This window comes from Diadema antillarum, unplaced genomic scaffold (genome assembly GCF_040938485.1).
Source record: "Diadema antillarum isolate AM-2024a unplaced genomic scaffold, OU_Dant_1.0 scf00000097, whole genome shotgun sequence".
Classification (NCBI taxonomy): Eukaryota; Metazoa; Echinodermata; class Echinoidea; order Diadematoida; family Diadematidae; genus Diadema; species Diadema antillarum.
This window is the reverse complement of record NW_027270986.1, coordinates 1,658,453-1,679,232: the sequence shown is the minus strand read 5'-3', so window position 1 is coordinate 1,679,232 and position 20,780 is coordinate 1,658,453. Positions and strand designations below refer to the sequence as shown.

Genomic DNA, 20,780 nt, shown 5'->3' with positions numbered 1-20,780 from the left:
TTATGCAGCAGGCATAGGTGAATAAGCATTCTACAAAGCTGCCATATGCTTTTATATTTTGTGGTTTGATCTCATTTTTCTACGAAATAGATATTCAAAAAAAAAAGAAGAAGCTCAATGCAAGTCAAGATATTGAGCATTCAGTTTGATTAGTACTCACCGGATGCACGAGATAATGCATTATTTATTTGATGACTCATCAATTCATTTCTTTTTTTTTCTCCTATGCACTAGCTGAGATGTCCCACATGCACTTCATAAAAAATATAAGAAATATATATATCTGACTGTTATGATTGAAATGTTAGAAAAATACAAAAACATGATCGTCATTAAATCTTATATTTCTTTTCTGTAAGGTGACGTAAGATTGACTGACGGCCCGACGTCTAGAGACGGGCGACTTGAAATCTACCACAACAACGAATGGGGCACTGTGTGCAATACGACCTGGGGTCCCGAGGAAGCAGAGGTAACCTGTCGTCAACTAGGGAATGACGGAGTGAACAATGTGTACTACTCTCCCACACCTGGTAATGGATCTGTCCACCTGTCTCGCGTGGACTGTACTGGAAGCGAGACTGAACTCCTTGACTGTAATGTCACATTCAGCGATGATAGTTACACCCCATGCGCCGACGTGGGAGTAGATTGCTTCACTTTGCTAACAGATTCCTCAGGCAAGTTCTGAATTTGAATGCGAAATATAATTATATTTTCTGATCCCTATAGCTAAATTTTTTAATGAATCTTAAAACGCCGGATACTACTAAACCAATTGCATTAAATAATTTTCAATTCAATCTATTACATTTTGGATTCTTGTGATATTTTCATGGTCATTTTCAAATTTATTACCTTCACGTTATAAATGGATGTTAAGTTAGTTTCAGAAATAAAAACAGCAAGTTTAGTTATATTGGAGTCATACATCGGTTATACTTTATGAGAACAACTATTGTATGTTCCATTATAACCATAGAAAGCCTCTTGAAAGACAGGTGCTTGCTTATGATCAACGATGTTGCACCATCAGTAAATCGGTACCATTTTGTCATTATAAACTGCAGTTTACTAGCTGGTGCTGTGAATCACATACGTAACTACTTACCGTTTAACTCTTTATGTGCCACGTTCGCACGTCCGGCTCAGTCGACGGCGTGCCAACTTCGCATATTCTGCTCAATAAACAAAGCCGCCAAAACCGATCGATAAATCGCTAATCCCGCGGTACAATCAAAGCGTTTCTCGCGCTTTTGTTCCTCTCAAATACGGCTTGCATTCTATGTGGTGATTGACTATCAAGCGGTGTTCCCAACTAGATTTGCGTGTACATTCTAAGTTTCTGTCACTATTTTATGTGCAAATGTCATGCCTTTATAGTAATATAGCAACTGGTAAATCAAAAGAAAAATTGGAAATAGAATTGTTATACATTGTATATGGAAGCAAAGTTTGGCATTCCTCTAAACTTTGCTCACTATCATGTCCAGCTTAACAGAAATTTGTAGAAGTTATACAAATTGGAAAAACAGAATTCTTTCTCAAAGCATGACTACCTTCGTGTCTCAGAATAACGTGGCACACAGGGGGTTTCCACCATGGCACATAAAGAGTTAATAGTAACAACAAATATCTTGAGAGGTATAGTTGTATAGGCCGAAAGTAAAGTTGATGAGCATTATGTAAACTATACCGTAGAAGACTTGTACACAGCTGGCTGGTATTCCTATTTTTCTGGCTTATGCTGTGTTTCCACGAAAATGTCTTGAAGGTCTTCCAGGAAGCATGTCGTTTTACATTTTTAGCCAATCACACTTCTATGCTTTGATTTGATTTGATTTGATTTGATTTATTGGTTCCTGCATGTGGTAATAGATAGAAATTATGTCTTACGTCTTTAATTTATTAATCTTGTTATGCATTTATTTATATTTCTTCATCTCTTTGCAGCGACAGAAGGGGAAATTCGCCTTTCCTGGGGTTCGACGATACCTGCATTTGGTCACCTGCAAATATACCACAGTAACTCCTGGGGTACAGTTTGTACAGACGGTTGGGACGATTACGACACGCAAGTTGTTTGTCGGCAACTCGGTTATTTGCCTACAGGAATAATTTACGGTAGCAATCCTGATCCAGGATTCATTGGGCCTGTATATCTATCGGATGTCAGCTGTACTGGGGACGAATATAAACTTTCTAACTGCCCCCACGATGGTTGGGGAGACACCGGGTGTCGACACACCAAGGACGTATGGCTTCAATGTTCAGCCGATTACACTGGTACGTGTCTATTGATAAAATACGATGTATATTGTGTCAACTTCAGAATAATGACTTCAAGGCGGTGCACGCATGATCACACCATGCAAAGACAACGATGAAAGGTACATGAACGTACAAAAAGAACAAGAAAGAGATGAAAGCTAACAGATTCATTTATTTTTTCTTCGCAGAACAGTGATGATGGTTACTGTCATGAACAGAAAAAAAAAATCAGGTTACATGGAGAAGTTAGTCCGTTTGCTTGCAAACTAATATCCCCCTGTTAATCCAAATCTACAATGTATTGATTATGTTTGACTTAAAAAGTATCTTTAATGTTCTCGTTTATTTCTAGCTTCCTTTGTATCATATGCACATGAAAAACAATTAATAGTGATATCGTCACCATATCTAATTTACATGGGGTTTTGTGATTAACATCAGTCAGCCACATATTCAACTTCTATTAAAAAAAAGCCACAACCACAACGAAACATACAGCGTTGACTCTTTTAGGTGTAAGCATATCGTCATTGTTTAAAACACATTTAATCGCACCGCGCTAAAATCAAAGCAGCAATGAGGGGCTTAATCAAGATTCAAATTCACACATCACTATCTATTGGAGATACAAGAATGATCTTTGCTATCGCGGGATCCATCTGAAAATTAGTCTGATATCTTTGATGTTTAACAAATATCAGCAATTCATTGCCTCAAAGCCACCGATAAGTTCTAGTGTTCTGATCCTTGTACTCTTATCAGTACAACTGTCTATGATGACTTCAACTTCCGTGTTTGTCATAGTATTCATCATCTTATTATAAACCTGTGAGTTTCTTTATTTTCTTAATTTATCAACGGGGTGGTTCTCAGTAACTTCCCCATACTTTGACTTTCCGATGAAGGTAATGATATAGAATGAAAAGTTTCTGGGGCGATATTGCATTGAATCTGATCTAAAGAATTCCCTCCAAAACTGGATTAAGCCTACATAGAGTCAAGCGCTATCAAATGCACCTCGAAGCTTCAAGCGTAATAACATGCACTACCATCTCATTATACATGCACAACACAACGCATCTTACTTTTTCGAGGTGTCTATTATGCAGTGTTTGAATGACGCAATTTCGCTGAAATATATCAATTAGAATTTTGTTTATCAAATATGATTTAAAATGGGTTACAGATGAGAAGATGCAAGTCAGGGAGTTAGAATTTTCCTTGTCTCTTCTTATCAGCTGCAGATGGTGACGTCCGGCTTGTTGACGGGGAGAACTCCTTGGGAGGTAGAGTTCAGGTATTCCATGATCTGAAATGGGGCACGGTTTGTAATGACAGTTGGTCCTACGAGAACGCACTGGTTGTCTGCCGTCAGCTCGGCTACAGAGATGTCGCATCGTCCTACCATGATTTTGGTCCAGGGTACGGTCCAATCCTCCTCGGTGGAGTGGTTTGCTCTGGAGATGAAAATGCATTGACGAACTGCTCGCACAAGGAATGGGGTGTTACTGGCTGTACATCGCACGAACAGGATGTTGGGGTTATGTGCACGGAGAGGATACCAGGTAAGTGATGCCATTTCCCCCAAGTCAATTTTGTATGATTAGATGGAATTGCTTAAGACTGGGAAATGTTATGGAGCGGGTTTCTTTGTCTTAACGAACAATTGAACAGTAACTCTTACGGATTTCCAACGGATGTAATGCAGCGTCAAAAAAACAATAAAAAACAAAAAAAATAGCAAAATCAATTACCAATGACAGCCTGAAACCACGGATAACGACAAACGGGTTTGTAGAAACAGTTTTAACAAGGAGTGCAATATGTGTTGGGTCCAGCACATACCATGGCAATTCGTCAATGAAGATGTCAATGACTTTTGGCCGATGAAATGAAATCTTCTGAATATCGGAAGTCTTTATTCCGTAGTTTTCGAATTCTTTCCGATGTCAGTTTAGTGCAGGTGAAAATCGTCGTCGGATCGGAAACGAGTCGAATATTTCGCTGATGACAGCCATCATGGCTAAAGTACTCAAATAAACCTTCTGTGGTCTACCACTATAGTAACACGGGTTTGATGTGGTTGTTTATTGCAAAAGGAGCGATTCAACATAAGTAGGATTCTTGCACGGGTTGTGAGTGGCTATTGGATGACTACAGTAACGATTGATGAGTTACGAATGAATACAGTCACTATAAAGGTCCACTGTTAAAACTCGTGTTAGAACCCCTTTAGAACTCTGTTGATTGCAAGCAAACAAATGATGGCTATCATCTGTGTGTTACACCTATAAATGAAATGATAAATTTTATAATAGCAGTACCATTTATTGATTACCAGTTGATGTCAATGATTGTTCACTTCTTATTCGACTCATTTCTTAACAGTTCTAGATTGGAAAGTGCTTTCTTTTATTCATCGAAATCATTATATTTCTGTTTGTATGTGTGTGTTCCGTGCAATGCCGGACCAGACAACCACTTCAAAATGGCAGGATGGGTGATTGCACTTACCGTACTTGCATCCGTGGTTGGGTTCAGCTTTCTTGTTGGCCTCATCGCATGTCTTTGCTCAATGAAGGAGAAACCGTGGCGAGTCGCGACTTCAGGCATTAAAGACAGCAGTCAACCCTATGGGTACACTGACTCTGCGGCATTGGCACAGGATGATGCTATGTATCGCAGCCCAGATGATATCCAGTAGAGTGATGAGACATCACCTCCTGATTATTCAGAAGTCATGGCAGACGCACCCATGCCTACAAGCAAACCGTTGACATTGGCGATCCTTCTGGCGATACACCCATACAAGCAGGAGGAACGGATATGTCTTCTATAGATATTGGGGCAATGGATCGTAGTTAATCATTACACTATTTATCCATGTTCCATGAATTTTAGATATTCAAGGTTCATTGTATGGCAGCTGAGGAAGAATCTAAGGCTCGAATTCACCAAGGTGGTACAAATGAAACCATGGTTTAAACCATGGACAAAGACCGTAGTTTTGTTTTTTTTTTTATGGGGCGCCAAGTGTGGCATGGCCTATTTCGTAACAAAATCAGTTTACGAAATAGGCCATGCGACACTTGGCGCCCAATAAAAAACTACGGTCTTTGTCTATGGTTTCTATATTAACCATGGTTTCAATTGTACCACCTTCGTAAATTTGGGCCTGAGAGAGCCTTTGGCTTTGATAATCATCCGTCATGCGTCATCGTTATCAAGATCTTCTTTCTTGTATTAAGATATCAGCGGTTTTTTTTTAATTGTGTTCTCAAATTTTATCTTGTCAACAGCAGTGCCAGGGCTCCAGAGTGAAATACAATTTTTAATGTAATGTAGCTTTCAAGATTGAATGTATCACCCTTTGCGACCACAAGGATGTGATTACTAAAGTCTTATCCAAAGAATAAGTGCCCTTAGCAGTTAACGTATTGTATAGTTTATGTCGCAAACACTGATGATCAGGTATATATCGGTAATCGCGCTCTCTGGATCGCTTTCCTTTTGATGTACAAAATACTCTCTGAGGACATGTATAATCTTACAGAATGTGGTACGACGTAATATTGTGCAGAGAATATGGTGAGCTATAGCGCATAGCATTTGACATATTGAAATCTCATGATGATAAGTACTTGTAGACACACTATAGATGTGTACATAGCCGTGTTATCATTTTCCCCTGTCTATTTCTATAAACACGACTGGCATCCTTGAAGTTTTAGAGACATTAAACAATTGTTCTCACTCTCTCTCTTTTTTATTTGATGGTCACCTTGAATGTCTGAAAAATTAAGAGTTGCATCCCCCGAATTCTATTCAATATAAATCAAATCAAATCAAATCAAATCAAATCAAATCAAATCAAATCAAATCAAGACATATCAAATCAAGCCAGATTCGCATTCAACAGTCTCGAATCTTCCATTTATTTTCAGTTAATTCACTGTACGGGAATACCTTCAACAAAATTTCAATTTTTGGCGGCCAACTGGGATACATCGAAATCCTCAGTGACGCATGAATTGCATCACCTTAAGTCGCATTCAGCACCCTAGAAGTAGAACTATGTTTTGTTGGCCATATTGAATGTTTCTTGATTTTAGCGTTTTTCTTATATAATTCTTTATATTTTGGTAAAAAGCACCCCAATGGGTGACGCTGAATATTGTCAAATGTCAGGTCATGTAGTGTATACGTTGTTCTACATATGTGTCACATGTGACATTACTAAATCATATAATAAAGAAATTATAAAGGAGACGCAATGTGCCCCCCGACAGGTTTACATTATACTGTATTCAATTATCATGCATCAGTTAACAAATTTAGAAGCAGCTCTACACAAATGAATGAATGGAAAATATCGATTCTTTATCTTCGTTTATTCGTACCTTTCTTTTGCATTATACTTTGACTTCTACTTCTTATACAAACTGTCTAAGCAATTTGGTATGACAAATGTATACATGGTATTATGTACTACTTTTTTGTTGAATGCAAATGAAATAATGGGCATTGAATTTGATTTCATTTTTCTGATCAAAGCGACTCAAATACCAATAACGATAGTATGAACACATGCTCGAACTGCCAATGTATTTTCTAATGAATATTCTATAAGAGCTACGTTTTGTGTATCGAGTGATCCAAATCTTATAAAATCAGTTAATCACTCTTTTACGTCTATATCATTTCCTTCTTTAGTATCATTGTATAAATTTCTTTCCTCTTCAAATATTCATATCCGCATACATTTTGTATAATATTTTTACTTGTATTTCTTACCAATTGTTTAAACAATATAATTAGTCAAATGCATACTCTGTATGATATTGCCAAATAAAACAAATTCAATTGTGCATTGAAATATATATAAGTGAAATTATTTTATGCATATATTTGATTAGCTGCTACTAGCTTGTAACATTCATTCTGCAACATGTTAAAATGCCTTTACTGTCAGGCACATCTCCCTTTTTTTTTGGGCTACATGGAACAATAAAGCCTGCTTTCAAAAGATAATTATGAATTGTCCCGCACGATAAACGAAAAATCTGATCACAGAGAGAGAGAAAAAAAAAAACTCTCATCTTTCAGTTTCTGAACTGTTATAATGAAAGGAGAGCCGAGATAACCAATGGTTAAGAAGCAAACTTTTTTTTTTGGGGGGGGGGGGGAAGGGCGGAGGGAACCCAAGTCATAAGATGTCGTCAATGCAAACTTTCGCAAGTTGAACTGTGAACGGGATGTCGTTTCCCATGCCTTTAATAACGAGCTTCAGGTCTGTGACGCGCCCCTGTTAAAGACAACAGATATTACCCCACAAAAGGTTGACCAAACAATTATTTAATGTTTATGAATTTAGAGTTTTTGAAAGTGCTCACACTTCAGTATTAATTTGTCCATTGCGCCAGTTGTTCTTTTTCATCGAAACAGTTCATTAACAGTAGCAGAATTGTTAAAGACTCTTGGTCTACTCCCGTACACGGCTGTTTTGCACATTCCAGGAACACATAATCATAGCAACTGTGGTGTCATGTTAAAGATAATTGATATGGATTTCTTATAATGTCATATCTGATAAAATAATGCAGCGTAAACGAAATATGATATCTCCGATTTCATAAATGATTGCAGAAGTTGTTTTAAGGGGTAAAATTGTATATATGAGCCAGGAAGGAAAAAACTTTGACATCTGTTATTCTTCTCACTGTTCTACCTTTTCGGAAAAGTGCAAGAGTTGAAAAAATTGGTCTCCGTCGGGAGTCGAACCCGGGTCTTTGGTATGGAACGCCAACGCCATGGATTTCAATTAAGGGAGTATATTTAAAGCTTAAAAATGATATAAAACTCACTTCAAATGGACTTTCCTAACCTATTGAAATATCGGAGGAAAGCACACACACTGGAAAAGAGGCTCCGAAGTATAGGGTGTATTCAAGCGCGGCTAATCCTATCAAGCAGTGCTGTGTGCATGAATGAGACAAAACATGATGTAAGACTTTACAGCAACGACAATGAAGAGATTATCAGACTAAGCTACAATGCATGCTCTATTAACGCATTCTATTCATTACCAAAACCAACTTCAAAAGCTGTAGCTTTGTTATTTCAAAGTTATTAAAGTTGAAAGTGAGGGGTGTGTAAAGAGTTGAGGACAAGCCCACATTAATAGACATGTTGGTTATTATGTGAATATTAGTAGAACACATCAGTGAGAGTTTGATTAATATCTGACAATCCGTTTAAAAGTTATATAGATATCCTTTTCATAAGTTTCTGCTCGGTCACTGCTGGACACTGCTGGATGAGAAGACTACTACAGCTTGTGATGTCACATGTGTAGAACGATATAAAGAAAATATGAAGAAAATTCAACGTATTTTCACTTTTGTCGCATAATAAGAGAACACTTGCCTTGACTCCTTATATTACCCTCAACATTCGTCAGTGACATTTCGAGAAAATGTGTTCTTTTATTTAAAAAAAAAATACATTCTGTGTCATTCTCATTATATTTTCCTCATATCGCTCTACACATGTAACACAATACACCGTTGTATTCTTCTCATCCAGTAGTCACTACCCTTAAACATTAAACAAAAAATCATATTTATTTTCAATGGAATGTCCAATTTTTCCTTTCACTGATGTCTTCTACTTATAATATTGATGCATTCACCCAATCTAAATCTGTATGAAGGTGGATTTGTCCTTTAAGGAATGATAAGGATCCTCTAAGACATACCCAATCAAACTATTCTACAAACCAAGGTTTTTCAAGAAAACTGCAAAAACGCAATTGCCATTTGTGTATACGATAATTCAGTTTGTATTTCAAGGATATTCCTTCATTTTGGCCAGCTTTCTGTCTTCTGGCGCTTTCATTCCTCACTTATTTATCTGTCAATCATTTTCCTATTCTTTCTCTATTTCTCATTTCTCTCCCCTCTCTAACCCTCTCACATTCTTTTTTTATATTTATCTAACCTCCCGTTATCATCCTAACGTTGATATCTCTTGATACACAATCTTATACTGCGGAATATGTGGATTTTCTGTTACCCTTATCCTTATTACAAAGAGAATGAATTATCATTTTGCCATCAAACATCAAAACGGAGTTGGAAACCAGATCCATTTCCGTTTTCTGTATATGTTGATGTTTTTTAGATATTAATTACATTTTTTTAGTTCGTATATACGGTTGTAAGTCCATATCTATGATGTTTTTATGCCACAGAGTTTTTCATGTGTATTTCAATGTAATTTTGAATTATTGTAAAGTATAAATAGCAATTCTACCTGTTGGCTGCTTTGTTTTACTGTGTATCTTTTTTTATCACAAACGCAATTCAATTCAATTCAATTCAGTCCACTTCAATGATACCAATTTTTACAATAATTTGCAAGAAGAATAGATCTTTAAAGAGATATGAAAAACCCAAGATCTTTCTAGGTTGACCCGTTTCATCGATTATGAGTCCTCATGTAAAATCAGGTGGTGCGACTTTTTGTTGATTTTGTGATGCACGGTCACATACAAACCATGAAATTGTGTTGCGTTGTGTGTACTGTTATAACAATAAACGAAAGCACTCCTTTAACCGTATCCTATCCTTCCACATTTTCTCCTTGTCTTTATCTTTCAAATTCTAAATTCTGTCAAATTGCTGACACGCTTTTCTTCTTCATTTTTTTTTATTGTAATTGCATTCTGATCATGAAGCTGTACAAATTGGCTGTATTATCACGTGTTTTACCTATAGATATGATTGATATATGAACTGGGTTGAATTTATCCTAAACCTGTTCGTACTTTGACTCTCTATTATTTGAAAACAGAAAGAAAGTCATACATTTTATTTTCTCATCAAAAATAATGATAAGGATATGATAACAATATTGACACAATGCTTGTACTACGCATATCATAGTCACGTAACTACGTCTCAATTAGCACTAAGGAGGGAAAATAAAAGACATTTATATATAAAAAATAATGAAGAAAGGAGCTCATTAAAACCAGCTTAACTAAGCTGAATATGGGCTATTCAGCCATCTTCTCAAGATGGAAATGAACAAACGAATAAACAAACAAACAAACAGACGAATTTTTTTTGAAGGAATCCATATATTCGTGGACAGCCGTATACGGTGCTGAAGGAAAGTGCTTTTGATATTGAAAGATTGAATATCATTTAAATGTGTTGGTGCAGCATGAGCAAAAGCAAAAGATCACTCTCTAGAAAAAAATGGTCTGAATAACAAGATAATGCTAACGATCTTTACATGTACAGTCAATGTAGTGATAAAAATGTCATCATTTCTCACTATTATCTGTATTATCTATCGTGGATGCCACTTTTTTGCTTCAAATAGAAAGGCATTAATTTAGTTTGTTCCTTTTGTTTGGCTAATTCCAAGCAATCAATAAAGGGAGAGTAAAGGTATCATTATATGTTATTTAGATCTGAGTCAATATAAGTGAGAGCAACCAACATTAAATACACGGAAAATGGATTCATATCTTCCTTCACTAAAATATACTAAAAGTAAATCTCTACCGACGTGGACTCATTGGTATAGGAAATATTTTTTCGAAGAATATCTCCAGTAATGCTGCGTCGCACCAGCACAGATCATGAAAAACGGCAAATTAACACTGTTGGGACGCTTTTAGGAAATAATCAATAGAATGTCTTCAATAAAAAAAGAAAGAGGTTAGACAGACATCTCGTTTTGATACACCTATTATGTTTCTCCCATTTTGCCTGATCGGAACCCGTAAGACTCATTCAATATTGTTTCGGTTTATCAATAATTTAGGCCATTTAGCCAGTACACTATGATAAATTCAAGTTGATTATCAACTTGGCCTTTTCAAAGGACTTGATTACTTGCATCTTTGATAGGGTTCATGGACTCTGTGAGATCACGTTATGAGCTCGTATCAACTCCTATCTCTGTGACGCAGTCTTCCTTCTCTCATACGTGTGCTCCCAAATTAGCATACTGGGTTCAAAGGCTGTTTGCTCAATATCGTCGACAACCAGTTCTAAATGATGATTTGCGTTTAACAATATTTGGTGAATTTTACTGGTATGTAGACTGCCTTTTCAACTGTGACAGTAATGGAATAGGCACGCGATTGACAAGTCAAAATGTTCAAGTTTCTCAAAGCATGCATTCTGTCGCTTCTTTGTGGGATCACGTTCGCCGATTTTGGTAAGAGCTCCTATTAGCTCCTATTAGACATTTTATGTATGTATTATCAAATGTACAGCTTTAAAAAATCTAAGGCCTTTACTATGTTTGTACTGGCATATCTTGCCCAATTTTAGCAGAAGGCAGTAAGGAGCAATTCAAAATGTAATATAAAGATGTAAGCTGAATACAATTACAACATAATTATCTTAATGCCTGTCCACCATCCTGAAATCATGTAAGACTGATAATACTTATCCATGGGGCAAACGGCGCATGTCTATACCTTGAAGTATTCCGGTCGAATTAGCGTGCCAAATCAATTCTGCATGAGAAGATTTCTACAGGTTTAATGGAAAGTACATATTAATTTGCCTTGTAACTAACTTGTAACTGCCTTGAAACTGGTTTGTAAGTGTTTAATAACCCAAACTTGATAAAAATTGATACTGAACTGTAAATAATGAAAGTCAAGTATGAATAATATTATAACGATCTCAAAAAGTTCTGATGAAATAAAATACCTTAAAGCAAAAAAGAATAGATCAAATGATTAAAAAAAATGTTGTAATTTGGCCACGTTGCAAAAAAAGATTTAGACGTAGAAACACGAACTTATATTCCTGAAAACGAAACTGAAATGGATTTGTGACTTTGTCATGCCATAAACTCGCCTGGTCAGATGTTGAGATGGAATTATTGTGTTTCGAAATATAATGACTCTTCCACTAATGTAGTTCAAGTGACATCGAAATAATCATGATTACATTTTACAAGAAATCAGAATTCTAGAGAGCAATCATTCATTATATTGTATTATTCACTACTATAATATAGCATCATCATGGAGAATAATGTTTATTTTTACAATATACGTATACATTTGTATCATAATTACTCCGTGGCATATATTTATAGCGGTCTTATTTTTATTCTTTTTTTTCTGAAGTGCAGAAATTTTTTATATGAATTATTCCCGTAGTATTATGCGAATATCATTTCAAATATTGAAAACGGGTATTTTCTTATACCCCTGTGTAAGTGCAGGATTTGCTACATTTTTGTTTTACGCTTGTGCAATACAGAAAGGCAAAGTGCGTATATTATGCACATTCTTTTATACAAGATCCTGTGTGTGCATATGTGTATGTGTATACAATTATGTGGTGGTGTGGTTATGGTGCGTGCGTGTGTGTGTGTGTGTGTGTGTGTGTGTGTGTGTGTGTGTGGTGTGTGTGTGTGTGTGAGTATTCAAGAATGCAAGTTAATGAGCTCATTATAGTTTGACCAAATTTATTCAATTATATGTATTAATGTATGATATTCTTTTATGTCGTGAAACTCAGATGCACTCATGTAAACCCATATACAATTCTGTCCTATGGGTGCCATATATGATTTGAACAAAGACCGTTATCTATCTATCTCTCTCTCAATCTATCTATCTATCTACCTGAGGATAAAAGGCATGAAGCTTCGCCTCATTATGCTGTTCACGAATTTCTGTGATTTGGTGGTTATCTTTTATAAATGGGACTATGCCAGATAGTGTTTTCATAATCTGTTGCATACTAATCAGTTGTACTATAATGAAATGTTGATCTTTGCTCCACAAAATTGTCGAGGGACAGCTTTTATTTATACAAATATTCAAAATCTTTTTTCATTAATTTGCAATAAAAAATATATATATATTCAGTTTCGAAGACTCCTGAAGTAGGCGTAGGACGCCGAAAATTCCAGTCAAATAAATTCATTCTTAAAGAGGGATGGCTAGTAACTGATCAGTGGGAGTCAGTGGGAATGATGGGGATGATTGTGGGATTTATTTAAGTGGAAAATATTAAAGTAATGTGCAGATTAATGTCCCGTCATTGTACAGGCATGCTAGCCTGGAAACATTAAACTGCACACTACTTAAATATGAGACCATTCTGAAGGAAACAATTTTAACACAATAGATATATAATGTACTCTTAAATGAATCCCGCAAGAATTGGAACAATCATACCCCAGCATTTCCACTAATTCCTACTGATCAGTTACTAGCCATCCCCTTTGATTGGCGAAATTTACACACACACACACACACACACACACACACCTATATATATATTATATAAATGTGTGTGTGTATATATATGTCTGTATGTTATATATTCATATAAATTGAAGCATTGCATCACAGTAGTATTGTTTCTCAATGATTAATCGGACTTCCAGAAACAGGCGATATCCGTCTCGTTGACGGTTCGGGACCTCACGAGGGACGCGTGGAGATCTTCTACGACTCTCAGTGGGGGACTGTTTGTGACGATGACTGGGATATCGCGGATGCATCGGTGGTGTGCAGACAGCTTGGCTTTGCTAACGCCACCGACGCCTTTCTGTATGCATACTTTGGAGCAGGATCGCCTACTCAGCCTATCACCTTATATCACGTAGGCTGTAGTGGGAATGAAACTAAACTAACGGACTGCGAATACTCTCTTTGGGGAATTAAACCCTGTGTACATTACGAAGATGCAGGAGTGAGGTGCTATACATATCAAAACGAAGGTAGAGATTTCATGAAATGTAGCCGTTTTTTTTTTTTCTACAAAGGAAACTTCCCACTCGGGATTTCCTTGTGTCTTTCGCAAAGCATTCTTAAGATACTAATACTAAATAGACATGTTATTTACTAGTCCAGAAGTATCTGAGATTCCTAGTGTATGCTATATCAATGAATGATGCCATATTGTGTGCAATGCAAGTGAGAAGTAATATTTATCTTTTACTTCAACCATTTCTTTTAATGCCGATTGACCAGAATAACTCTAATAAGGTAACTGTTACTAAGGTCTACGTGCTTTGTCATTTGTGGAGGCACACTGACAAAAATGATGTACTGAAGTAGTGAATTAGACTCTTGACTTTTAATGAAAGGTGTCGAGTTCAAATTCCGTCAGGTGCCTTCCTTGGACAAGATATTTCATCCACCGTGTCCCAGGTTGTTTTTTCATGAGATAAAGCTCTTTTTGTTGTTTATTGGTCATGTTTATTTTTTTCCGACGACATTGATTGGCAAATTGGCAACACATTTCCGAGATAAAAGTCCCTGTTTCTCTCTCAAATTGGCAAATGTTTGTGCATTTCTTTCTGACTTGGTACATACTAATTAAGTTTTAAATAATTAAACCCTTGTAGTGTTTATCTGATAACAGATATACAGTGCCTGTCGAAAAAAAAAATAATCCAGCTTTAGAGGGCTGTTAATTGATATTTGCCAACTGTGAAGAGCGCAATGTTGGTTGTGAGAAAAAGGAAACTCTTCTTCTTTCGATTGATACCTTGTAAATTGTGTTGATAAATGTCATGCATGACTGAGCACATCAACTTTAAAGGCAATAATGTCAAGTTGCACTTCAGCAAAGTTTGAGCGTCATCATGAAGGAACACTGATGTTTTACTGAAATGGACGAGATCTGTCAATGAAGTGGTCAAATAAACAGACCAGCCTGCACTACTGCAGGTCTATGATTCGGGTTTTCAACATGGACACTTGTTAGATATCCTGGTCACTCCCACAAATGCCAACCAGCACAATCCCCTTTTCTCTGTTCACATTCAAGACGTGGTATGTCGCTTGGAGCTAATGTTTTGAGTATGAACAGAGAAAAATGGACCGTGTGGGATGGCCTTTTTCAGAGTGACCAGGCTATCCAACTTAGGCCATGTTGAAAGTTATGGACCATAAAAAGCAAGAGGAAACCCTAACACAAGCCTGCAGATGTGCAGGCTGGCATGTTTATTTGACCATTTTCAATGACAGATATAATTCATTTCAGTGAGGCACTTCGGTTAACACTTAAAACTTGGGAAAAAGTGCAATTTGTCATTGTTGTCTTCAAAGTTAATGTACTCAATCATGCATGCCATTTATTAATGTAATTAGGTATTAATGAAAAGATAAAAAGTTCCCCTTTCCCCACAACTAAATGCGCCCTCCAGACAATAATGAAACGGTAGCCCTCTAAAGTTGGATTACCTTTTTTGGAAAAACACTGTACAGAGAAATTCTGAGTTGCCATTACAATTGTCACAATAATACTATGATAACAGATAACAGACAGATGATAAAATAGATAATAAGGTATAATAGTATTAAATCGAGAGGCAGGAAGAAAATATTGTTTCTGTCACATGCATGAATCAAAAGTAAGATATACAATAACTATAGAATATGGTGAAGAAACGTCCCAAATGTTAATTAATATAAAGCGATAATCGCAATTTCATTTTGATGTGGTTTTTTTTTTTTTGGTATGACCCAGAAATTATTTTCAACACTTTGGCAAAAAAAAAAAAAATCATACAAGTATTAGAACGCATTAAGTCTATTCATCAAAGAACAATGTTCAAATCTGTCCAGGTTGAGAATGACGTGGTTTTTAAAGTGGAAGAGGATAGTCTTTTCCCACATCCCCATAACGCAAAGCATAAATATGTGACAACAAACTTGTAGTCATGATGTGGTTAAGTATAAAAAAGCCCAGTAGTTATAAATCTTTCATTCCTTGCACTATTAAAGATATCCTGTAGGCCCTACTCCTTCAAAGACATACCAAAAAAAAAAAAATAAATAAAAATGCCGGACATAAAAACTGAAGAAGATGCAGGCCCCTTCAATCTTAAATATCATTTTCTGACTTAAGGTGACATAAGATTGACTGGCGGTCCGACGTCTAGAGACGGTCGACTTGAAATCTACCACAACAACGAATGGGGCACTGTGTGCAGTACGACCTGGGGTCCCGAGGAAGCAGAGGTAACCTGTCGTCAACTAGGGAATGACGGAGTGAACAATGTGTACTACTCTCCCACACCTGGTAATGGACCTATCCACCTGTCTCATGTAGGCTGTACTGGAAATGAGACTGGACTCATCAACTGTAACGTTACATTCAGTGATGATGATAACAGCTGTATATGTACACACGGCGAAGACGTGGGAGTGGATTGTTACACTTTACTAACAGATCCCTCCGGTAAGTTCTGAATTCGAATGTTAAACAGAATTTCTCCTGATGCCTCTAAGATGATTTAATTCACTATCAGCTAGTTTGTAGTATACATGTAATTGAGTACATGATATACCGAGGAGCTCACCAATTTCTATCCCCTTCGTCATGCAACTGTGTTGAAATTCATTCTCACGGTCATGTTGAAAAACGTCCTCTTTACCTCATAAATTGATGTGACGTGAGTATCCGTTGAGAGAAATTAGGAAAATAATTTTAGTTTAGGAGGTATTTGAGCCGTCGGTTCCAGATAGCAACTTTCATATGTCACTTTCTGTCGCAAGACACCCGTTTGCTTATGAACAACAGTTTTGTGTAATTGGTACATCTTATTATGAATTTACTGGAATTGACGTAAATAATGCTGTCTTATCCCACACAAATACTTAAGCTACTTTCCCAAGCTCGTACGAATGTCACTGCTCGTACGAATTCGGGAGTTCGTAGAGATTGGTAGATGGGGCTTAGATTCTTACGGCCTTCTTACGAATTTCTTACGAGCGCTGTTTAATTCGCAAGAACAAATTGTGTACCTACTCTTTACGAGTCCATTACGAACGCCTTACAAACTCGAAGAGTTGTTCGTAAGAACGCCGTATGAATCTCTGTTCATAAGGCATTCTTACGAAAGACGTAACAGTCCTTATGAACAACTTAAGACGTAGGTACAATCATCGTAAGAATTTAAGGCTTCAAGAATTGTCTCTCGACCCTGCAAAATATTGCGTAGTTTTTGCAATGTTTGTACGACACCTTACAAAGAGAGGGTTTCGTACGAAGTAAAAAAAAAAAAAAAAAAACTCTTGGACAAGACCATCGACCAGGCTACGAACTTACGAACGGTCTACGAACGGTCTACGAACGGTGGTTTCGTAGGCCTTCTTAAGAAAGATCTTACGGAATTGTCTACAAATTGTTCGTACGGCGTTCGTAGCAGTTCTTAATGGTATTTGTGATCGAGCCTTTACCTTATATTTGGAATGGTGAAGGCAAATCAGATTTTTCATGACATCAATATAGGTTAACTTGCTAAAGCTACGGTCACAAAGGTTCGTACTAACGATCGATGCGTTCGTACAAATGTCACTGTTCGTACAAATTCGGGAGTTCGTAGAGATTCGTAGAGATAGGGCACAGATTCTTACTGCCTCCTTACGAATTTCGTACGAACGCTGTTTAATTCGCAAAAACAAATTGTGTACCTACGCCCTACGAGTCTCTTACGAACGCCTTACACACTCGAAGAGTTGTTCGTAAGAACGCCGTACGAATCTCTGTTCGTTAGGCATTCTATGATAACGAAAGACGTAAGAGTCCTCTATGAACAACTGAAGGCGTTCTTTACAATCATCGTAAGAATTTTAGGCTTCAAGAATTGTCTCTCGACCCTGCAAAATCTTGCGTAGTTGTTGCGATGTTTGTACGACGCCTTACGAGGAGAGGGTTTCGAACGAAGTAAAAAAAAAAAAAAAACTCTTGGACAAGACCATCGACCAGGCTACGAACTTACGAACGGTCTACGAAAGTTCTACGAACGCTGGATTCTTACGGCCTTCTTAAAAAGATCTTACGAAATTGTCTACAAATAGTTCGTACGGCATTCGTAGCAGTTCTTAATGGTATTTGTGACCGAGCCTTAAAGGTAGGGGATACCTTTTACAGACCTCCCAAAATGCAGCAAAACATTAAATATGAACCTCAGGGGACTTGCTTAGGCCACTGCTTAGAAATTTGGAAGTCAACAGTTATCTAAAATTTGAATAATGCACAAAACTCAACTACTCAGTAGTTCTGTGTGTCAGCCACACTTAAGCCTTTTTGTTGCATTCTTCTGTATTTGTGATCTATAAACACAAATCTAAAAGTACAAGAGCTGATGTAATAACATATAGAGTGTGTGGTAAGAATGTATATAGAAATGTTTGTAAGTGTTGATGAACTTTCTTCACAAATTATACATGATGGACACACATGCAGTACATGGGTCTGCAAAGGTAGCCTAGTAATGTACTGGAATTTACGGTGAGCCCCGAAAACAATTCAATTCAAAATCTAACCGTCAAAAAAATGTACTAAATGTTACCTTCCACTTTCAATACTTGATGGGAGTTTCTAAAATGATATTCTCTTCAACATACCACTGTATTTATACAACTCTTCATTTAAGGCGTGCAAATGGGATTCCCTACCTTTAAAACTTGATGAACGTTCACTGCCATAGAAGACATGTAAACAGCTAGTTTCCCCATCTTTTGGCATATTTTGTGTTTTCACCAAACTGACAAGGAGGTCTGCCAGAGAGCATATCGTTGCATCTTACGCCTATTATATTTCCTGCTGATTGTGGATGAAAACTATGTCTAACCTTTTTTTTCTTCTTCTTTTTACAGCTATGGAAGGGGAAATTCGCCTTGTCTGGAGCAGGTTATTCCCAGGAGATGGTCACTTGCAAATTTACCACGATGACTCATGGGGTACAGTATGTGCAGATGGGTGGGACCATTACAATACGGAAGTTGTTTGTCGGCAACTCGGATACCTCCCTGCTGGAGAAATGTACATAAGTAATCCAACTGCAGGATTTAATGGGCCCGTCCATCTGTCTGAAGTGAGCTGTACCGGAGACGAGAACGAACTTTCGCACTGCCCCCACGCTGGCTGGGGGAACAGCGACTGTCGGCACACAAAGGACGTGTGTCTGCGATGTTCACGCGATTACACTGGTAAGTGTCGACTAATGTGAACTTCAGCATGCTTCACTTTGAGGTTAAAAATCAGTTGGTGCATGGAGTGTTAGATCCAGCAAAGAGAACAATAGATGTCAGATAGGAATTTATAAGAAACAAGAAAGATATGAAATCTATTTCAACAGTTTCGTATATATATGTGACTCTGCACCTCAAAACAAACAAAAAGTCGCCAGACATGAATTTTTAGTTAAGACCATATTCTGAAAGAGCAGACTTTAAGCTTTAACATGATGTATAACTTCAATCAAATGGACTCTCCTAACCTATCTAAATATTGGAAAGAAAGCACAAACTCAGGAAAAGTGTGAACTGAGAAGAGGCTCTGAAGTACAGTGTCTATTCAAGCGCTTAATCTTTACCAAACCGTGCTGGCTGTGCGATGAATGGGACAAAAAAAAAAACAGGATGTAAACCACCAGAGTAACAACAATGAAGAGATTATCAGATTAAACTGAACTTAAGCATGCCTCATTAACACATTCTGTCCATAATTAATGCCTACTTTCAAAGCAGTAGCACTATCCTTTCAAAAGTTATTAGAGTAGAAAGTGAAGAGTGTGGACAACGTTTTTCAGAAATGAAAAAGGGATTCTAAAGACACACCTAATCACACTATTCTACCAAAAATGTTCGATATAAACTGCTAAAAAACACACTTTCCTGCCCGTTTTATGATACCAAATTTTAGCATAATGTAAAAGAAGACCCGCTCTTTCAGAAAATATGAAAAAGTCAAGTTCGGCTAGGTTGACCCATTTCACTTATTTTCAGTCCTCACGCAAAATCAGTGTGTGCGACTTTATGTTCGTTTTGAGGTGCACGGTCACACACACACACACACACACACACACACATATATATATATATATATATAGATAGATATATATATTTGTAGAGGGAAGAAAGATGTTGCTTGCTGTCATAACTGAAAATCACACTACAAGGTGACGTCAGCCTAGTTGCTCGCAGGGAAATAAGTATGTCACATTTTACAATCCTTTGATTTCGATTTTCTATACTTTCTCAAAAATATGAAGTGCAGATGTTATGTGACACGTTAATTTCTAGGTGCCTCCGTGATACCAAATTTGCACAAGCCAAACCAGTGCTTTGTGTCGACGTCGCTTTGTTAAATTATTGCACCCGATATGGCTATCAGCCACTAAAGGGTTCAGCTTCATAATGGGCTTTACAGGATTGTCATTTGTCCGAGATAAATAGAATTTTACTGTTTTGTTAGCGTTGGAAGGCAAAAAGGACATTATTGTTATTATTATTATTATTATTGTTATTATTATTATTATTATTATTATGGAGCGTGTGACTTCTTCGACTTCTTAATTTATCAGCTCATCAGAGAAATACGCAGGGCTGTATCATTTTAGGGTTGTGTTCATGCCCCTGAATAGAAGCAGACTCTGAAACATAGTTACACTGAATATGTTCAATCAAATTCGGTTAAATTTAAGTGTGTTTTTTA

At 36.9% G+C, this 20,780-nt stretch overlaps 1 protein-coding gene across 1 annotated transcript in view; it reads left to right on the top strand.

Annotated features, from left to right (window-relative positions):
• The window catches only part of LOC139718596 (scavenger receptor cysteine-rich domain superfamily protein-like), a 52,672-nt gene that overhangs the window by 7,696 nt on the left and 24,196 nt on the right, over positions 1-20,780 (top strand). Inside the window, exons 4-9 of the mRNA XM_071630062.1 lie at positions 360-680; positions 1,954-2,037; positions 3,510-3,836; positions 13,711-14,046; positions 16,185-16,517; positions 18,941-19,273. Of these exons, the coding sequence (XP_071486163.1) occupies positions 360-680; positions 1,954-2,037; positions 3,510-3,836; positions 13,711-14,046; positions 16,185-16,517; positions 18,941-19,273 (1,734 nt within the window). The remainder of the gene's footprint in view (positions 1-359; positions 681-1,953; positions 2,038-3,509; positions 3,837-13,710; positions 14,047-16,184; positions 16,518-18,940; positions 19,274-20,780) is intronic.